Source organism: Polyodon spathula, chromosome 4 (assembly GCF_017654505.1).
Source record: "Polyodon spathula isolate WHYD16114869_AA chromosome 4, ASM1765450v1, whole genome shotgun sequence".
NCBI lineage: Eukaryota > Metazoa > Chordata > Actinopteri > Acipenseriformes > Polyodontidae > Polyodon > Polyodon spathula.
Genome location: NC_054537.1, coordinates 75,584,672 through 75,592,407, shown reverse-complemented (window position 1 = coordinate 75,592,407; position 7,736 = coordinate 75,584,672). Strand labels below are relative to the sequence as shown.

Genomic DNA, 7,736 nt, shown 5'->3' with positions numbered 1-7,736 from the left:
TATCCGCATTTACACTGCTTATTTTATTGGGATTTTTAAATCGCTTGATAAACCGTAATATATATATATATATATATATATATATATATATATATATATATATATATATATATATATATAAACCATGTTTTATTTTTTTTTACTGTAAAAATAATGCGTTTAATCACAGGCCGATCAATGTATGTAAAGCATTCAGAGATGATAAAGAACAAAAGCAAAAAAAAAGTATCAAAATTACAATAATAAACGCACAAATATATTTTTGTTTTTACTCTGTTCACTCTGAATCGAGAAACGAAACCGAGTAAACGCGTAAAGAAAAAGACGTTACGCATTCATTGAGGGAAGGGGGGCGGGGCGGGGGGCCGCCACACTCAACTTTCAGTTTCAGTATGTCTATTTGTAATAAGTAGCAGTGTTCGCTCTACACAATCAATCATACATTGGTTCCTTCACAACGAAGAGTGTTACACTTTTGCCAAATATGGTTGATAAACTGTTTCTGTTTCTTGTATACGGTAAGCAGCAATTTTAGTATTCGCATGGTTGTAAACGAATCTGTAATTCATTCATATTCATGAATTCTTTTTTTTTTTTTAAACTGCAGTCTACGCATCTGTTTACTCTGCTGTGAATGCTGCAGTAAAGGAGGTTATTGTAAATTGTGAGGAAGATGCAGTTCTCACGTGTGAAGCTGAAATGGAGTTCGGAGTGACATATCGATCTTTACTCTGGTACAAGGTACGAGAAACATAACTTTCATTTTTATGTTATTCTTAAAGAGACCCAGAAGTATGTTGAAGCAGCGCCACGAAAACAAAGAGTAATATTGTGTCTCCTTGGTGTCAGTATCTACAGTATCTGTTCTTGATTGAACACACTAGAAATTAGCTATTAAATATTTTGTACCAATACATTTATGTAGGCATTGATGTGATACAGTCTCTCTCTCTCTCTCTCTCTCTCTCTCTCTCTCTCTCTCTCTCTCTCTAATTCAAAGGTGTTTTATTGGCATGACCACATTAGCGGTATTGCCAGAGCAGTTGTAAAATACAGTATATAACATAAAATTACATAACCCCCCCAAGGGCCTATGACAGAAACTGTATTATCAATTTTTACACAGATTGAGTGAGTATTATGTTGTTAGTTCCCGTTTGCTGTTAAAAAAAAAAAAAAAAAAAAAAAAAACGCCTGTCTGTGTGGGTATTGAAAGAGCACAAGACTCCTGAATAGCTTGACAACGGGAAGAGATTCTGATGCATCCACAATTATTAAAATGATAACAGATATGTATTTAAGTATTGGTTTAAAGTGTTTAACAGAAGTATAAAGATGAACTCTGGGTTATCAGACTTTTACATCAACAGAAATACAAATTCGGTTTGTATAGAGAATCAGATCAAAATAAACAAAGTGTTATGTTATGTGCTGTATTTAGCAGAAACAGTTCATTACAAGGTCAAAGCAGTTATTTTAAACTTACAGAATTCTCTGATAAGATCCCAACTAGAATTCTGATGAACGATCACGTGAAGGATCAAAAAAAAAAAAAAAAAAAAACAGGCTACTAGTCTGAATAGCAAAAGGGTGTGATCTTAAAGTCAGTATAGAAAAGCTAGGACACAAATAAATAGTATTTGAAAACGTTACAGCTTTATTTATTTATTTATTTATTTTGTCAAAATCGTAAGTAAAATCGATACATTTTAATCCTGAAAGAGAATGGGATGCACCGCATCAGTTACAAACCGAATTGTAAAAAAAATGTGGACAATGGACAGTTCTAGTACAGACATCATGTGTTTACTTAAAAGTAATGAGGCTAATACATACTGTATCTGATATCTCCACCTCACCCTTCCAGTGCCTCTTGTTCAGCAATTTTGCTAGAAATATGAAGAGGTGGATGGTTTTATCTTCAGTTTTGAAATGTGATTTGGGATGAGAGTGACTCTGCTATTTTAAATGTTAGGGTGAACTTTAATGAATAAGATCATGATTTGAAGTGAAATTACTGTTATCATAGCATCATGGTTACTCGGAATAGCAGTGGTGTTTCTGGAAGTTACACTCTGGTCTGGGATCACCTGTTTTTGCCCTGCAGTCAGGTCACGTCTTGAGGACCACTGGCTTAGGAGTTTAAGTACAACTGTTCTTTCTGGTTCAATAACAGTGGACATATGCTCTTTATATTTCCTAACCCAGCCAGCTACTAATGCTGCTGGGTGTTAAAAGGTGATTTTTTTTTAGTTTTAAAATGGTTGCACTTTATATATACTATATGATCCGTATTATTTCGAGATTCAATAATACTTTACTGTGTAAGGGTGCCTCGCTAATTAACAGCTGTCAGTATTCCACGATGTAACGGAAGATTGAGCATTACAATAGGAATGTCCATCTTCTGAACGTTCAGTTCAGAGGCATGTCCTGAGTAAAAGAAGATGTGGTATCTGCTTACTTACAGCAAGTCTCTTCACATCTTTTTTTTTTTTTACCAGCAAAATATAAACATTGTTTATTCACCTATAAAAATATACTTGTTTGTTTTCAGTGTGATGAAGATCTCCCCGACTCTGTGACAGGAATCATTCGCAAGACACTAAAGAGCAGTCTGACCCAAAGGTTTCATGGTTTCAATCGTTCAGTTGAAGTACTGGATGATGGTTCATATGATCTGAAAATAAAGAATGCTGCAGTAGAGGACAGTGGGAAGTACAAGTGTGCTCTGTTTGCACCACTTGGAAAGCAGAACAAAGAGGGATACATCCAATTAAAGGTTATTGGTAAGTACTGAGTTTACCTACAAAGTTTTAGTTATCTAATTAACAATCTTCTCTGCAATTCAGGCATGAGCCTCTTCTAAGCAGAGGTGTGCTGCATTATGTGGTGATTGTATGGTATTCAATACTACCCACTCAGGGCAAGTTGAGACAACCAAACTGTTTCCTCTTCTATATAGGCAATATTCTATCGACCCCATCCTAGTAGGTTTTTTAGGTTCCACTGAAATAACTGAAACGGCAGATAACTGCAAATTTGCTTTTGTGCTCCGTGGGCCTTTGCCAAACCCTAAAGTCAGTTCAGTATTTAAAAACAAGCCTAATTTTGCTGCATCATCAAACCTGCTTGAACCGTACTGGGTTAAAACCAGTTGTCTAAATTTAAAGTAAGAACCAGCCAAAGGAAAATAATATTGTCATGCATTTTTTTTAGCCACAGTGGACATATTTCTATTTATGTTATGTTAGTGTAAACCTATGTGCATGTGAGGGCTTTGTACAATATCAAACAGCACACTTTCCTAATTGTTAAAATGAACCTTTTTGTCTTTTGTTCTTATAGGTTGCCCAACTAATCAGACAGTTACTTACTGGGACACTTACTGTATTGTTTTCTCAGTGATAATACTGGTAGCATTAGTGGCATGTTTCTTGTCTTGGGTAAGTGTTATATTCACTGCATTATCATTATGTGTTATTTTTATAGTTAAATTAATATTGCATAATATGGAACTACTTGTGCAGAATTTCCCAAACTCTTTTAAAACAGCTTTGAAATAAAGATGTAACATTGTGTAGTAGGAATACAATTAGACTATAGATAATAACTAATATTTTCATGTATTGCATCATGCACAGAAGCCAGGTTAATGGCAGGGGCATTTCTAATAACTATTTGTGAACTTTTATTTTCTGCTGAGAAAATAGTGCATGTTGTGTTTGAACGGTTTATAGATGCAAAATTGGCTAAGCCTCACATTACTTAAATGTCCGTTTTGATGCATTACAAAGGCACATTTTACTCATATAAAACTATCAAGAAACTATTCAGACCAACAAGTTAGTTTTATATCATAGAAATGAAATAATTTCCATCCAAATCAGAAAATGTAATTTTGCTGTTGCCTCAAGTGGCCCATTATATTCAGTGCTTGGTAATTAATTTTTTTTTTCTTAACTTTTTAGAAATGTTTGAAAACTGTTTTAGAAGGTGGCTTGGATGTTACTAAGGAGCAGCTTAAGATAAACATGAACAATATTCAGAAGAAGGCAAACTTGCCACTACTTCAGAAAACCAGCTTGAATGGAGCAGAAGCCCAGAATCCTGCTGGAAATATCTGTCAGCACCACACGTGCCTGTTATTGCCTTGATTTGGGGTGAATGTCTTGCTCCTACAGTAGCTGCTCTTGGAGGATAGAGGTGTTTGCCATGGCGCAGAATCCGGTCACCAATTCAGGTTGTAAACAGTGAAAGGTGACAGAGAGAGAAAGAGCTGGACTAATAGAGATTGAGGAAGGAATGCTTTACAAATGTGGTACAGTTGGGACAAACACATGTATAAAGAGTCTGTAGTCCATAGCAACAGCAGCCTGTTGCTCAGCTGAATGATGGAAGACTCAGAGCGGAAGAGACACAGGTTTTTTTAATTATTATTATTGAAGTCCAGGAATTAAAAAACTAAATATTAAAACTCTTGCCATAGAAGAACTGTAACTGCAGACCATGCTGTATGATTAAAAATGTCATTATTCTGTTCTACAAAATGATGTACTGTTGTGATCCTCAAGCTTTCCATCCTACCATAGGTCTGATTTGTTATTTTACAGTCAGAGAATGTATGTTACAGGGGTCCTGTGCTACAACAGTGCCATCTTGTGGATGTTATGCTTTTGAAAAAGTACATTTTAAGAGTTTCAGGAATACTGAGGAAGGGTACTGCAGTCAAACATTTGGGTCCACAGAACACTTTGCATGGATAATACTAAAGTGCTTTTGTATTTACTTTAAATAATTTCAACGGGAATAAGTAGGTGTTCTGCTTTTAGAATATGAATATATTCATGTTTGTACACTACTGACTTCTGTAACCAATCACAATGGAAAGTGAAATAAATAAGCTATAATATTGCATGGAAATCAAATGCAAAGAGCAGTACATTGAAGACTATACAGTATAACGAAGTTACTTTCAGAAGGATATATATATATATATATATATATATAATATATATATATATAATATATATATTATATATATATATATATATATATAGTACATGTCACATCCACTAATTTATTATGCACGGAGTCAAAACAACAAAAACAACTACTACGTCATTTTTTCAATACTTTTTTTTATAATAAACAAAAAATAACAAACAGATTAAGCCTATTCATTTTATTGCATATGATTTTTATTTAGTCGATTGGTCCGATCTTCTGACCAAATATAAAATGGTCTGAACTAAAGCAAGTAATAACCTTTGTGTGAACGTTGTAATACCGAACACATTGTTTTGGTGTATCTTCCAATATCCCAAAAATGCTTTGTGGTACGTCAGGCGAAATATTCAGGCGCAGGGGCCTGAAGGACTTGCTGTTAGTGTACACTCTGCACTAGGTATTCATTTTTATGCTTTAAAAAAAAAAATAATATATATATATATATATATATATATATATATATATATATATATATATATATATATATATATGGTGTGTGTGTGTTGGACATGTCTCTGTTAAACTAGTCGGAAACAACATGTCTCTGTTAAACTAGTCGGGAAAATAACAAAAGCCATTGTTAAATTTGTCAGCTCTTTTTGAAATAAAATGAAGGGCATCAGAATTACATGCAGGCAAATATATTAAGGTAAAAACAAAGATTGTTTTATAATTAACAGCCCCCCCCCAGAGTTTAATTATGCAAACAGAATCAGCTCAATTTGTTTAAAGGGACTTTTACACCTGATTAAAAATCTAATCTGAAAACTTCAAGCCCTACTTGTGTCTGCCTATGAGTTCGAATTCACTTTTTTCCAAAATACTTTTTTTTTTCATTTTTAGCAATATGCACCTCTATTAATATGAATCATAACACATTATTTTAAAATAAAATACAGTGCATGGTGGGATACTATCTTATTCATTTCCACTGTTCATTGAGCCACTAGGAACTGTAGTGGCTCAATGAACTATTATTTTAATAGTATGGGAATGCATTAAACCTGAATAAACATGAAGGGTGCTTTGGTGTGGACACTTTGAGGTGGATTCTTTTTTTTTAACTTCTTTCTTTTTTTACCACAAGGGGTGTACAACTATATTATCTACCCCATTAAAGCTGCAGAAACTTTGAGATAGTAAATGGGGTGACAGACATTACTTTTTTACTCAAAATATTATTGTTCATTTTTAACTAATGGTGAAAATGTGGTGATCCATTATAAGTTAATTTAGTATGTGCTAAATGTGGTGGGCATTCACAACCTGTTTACACCCCTTGTACAGTTAATGTAATGTACTGACTGACTATAGGCCCGCTTGAATAGAAACATACAAAGTAATACTGGCACCAACATCTCACTTTTTGAGCAGTAACAAACTAAAATAAGCTTCACTGTGACATCACATCTGTGGTGATTGTTGTTAGGTGGTTCCAAACAAACATGTGAGTCTACAGTAAAAGTAATTAGTGCGTTTTTAAAACATCTGCAAAAATTGTATAGTGTTGGAAAACATGGATAGAGAATTGATTAGCAGTTTGCTACGCATGTGGAATGGCAGAGCTATACTGGTGTTTTTTTCTGAAAAGAGACTAATATTGCAGATAGCAGACTGTTTGGTTCAAATTGTATGTACTGCCTACAATTGATAGAGACCTTGTGTCTACAAGTTTCTTGCCCAACATTGAATGCAAGCTAACGAGATAACAATGCTGTGGACTAGAAGGGAACAGGCTCTAAAGACTTCAGAGAGATCGAAAGGGATAATGCCACTAGGATCAAAGGGGGTCGCAAGAAGATAACAAAAGGCAGATGTATGGACCTTTTTTCTCCAGGAGTGTGAAGAATGCACTGAGTTCAGAGGTTGTCACACTAGACTACACACACACACACACACACACACACACACACACACACACACACACACACACACACACACACACACACACACACACACACACACACTAAATTAACAGAATAAAGTGTTGTACCTTGACCATTGGTTAAGTGTCAGAGAAAGGGGAGGTGGACCATCTATACAGAAGGGTATTTAATGTCATGCAAACATTGTAATGTTGAGTATTGTTTGTCCTGTACCTGGGACCAGACTCCCTGCATATTTCAATAAACCTGGCAACTGATTGAAGAAAAGGACTCTGTGCATTTTTTTGAATCTACTTACTCACCATCTATTTTTTAAGTTACTTCATATAGTAAGAGGTCATATTTTAATAGAAATCAAATTAGAGCTAGTGAACAGCATGGTGCAGTGTTTTACGACAGACAAAGCACCATTCAGAAAGAAAAAAACTGAAAAATGTAATCCGAACACCCTTGTCATCTGTCAGCCACAACTATACAAAAATTAACAATTCTGGAAATAAGATGCCCATTTAATGTAGAAATTTCAGCCATTCCAGGTTTCATGGTGACTTTAATCATTCAGACGCAATTAAGCTTGTTACTAATGAATGTATCCATTATTCAGGACTCTTCTTTGCAACAGGCTATTGTAACTTTGCTTCGTAATAACATTAGAAGATCTTTGCTAGTGAACTGTGGTGAATCAGGTGTAGTTGTTTAAGTATGTGGATGAACACCAGGAGCTCTATATTGAGGTAAGGATTTTAATATTGTCAGGCATTGGTTTGTAAATCATAACTGTCATTGAAACTTAGCATTTGAAGCTGTGTACGATGGCAAACACTAAATTGATACAAAGTA

The 7,736-nt window shown here is 34.6% G+C and overlaps 1 protein-coding gene across 1 annotated transcript; it reads left to right on the top strand.

The window, feature by feature from the left end:
- The first annotated feature begins 416 nt into the window (after positions 1-416).
- Positions 417-4,973, top strand: LOC121314855 (CD83 antigen-like). Its single transcript, XM_041248572.1, has 5 exons — positions 417-518; positions 608-741; positions 2,558-2,789; positions 3,349-3,446; positions 3,972-4,973. The coding sequence occupies exons 1-5, from the start codon at positions 485-487 to the stop codon at positions 4,155-4,157; spliced, it is 684 nt and encodes a 227-aa protein (XP_041104506.1). The 5' UTR covers positions 417-484; the 3' UTR covers positions 4,158-4,973.
- Positions 4,974-7,736: the final 2,763 nt, after the last annotated feature.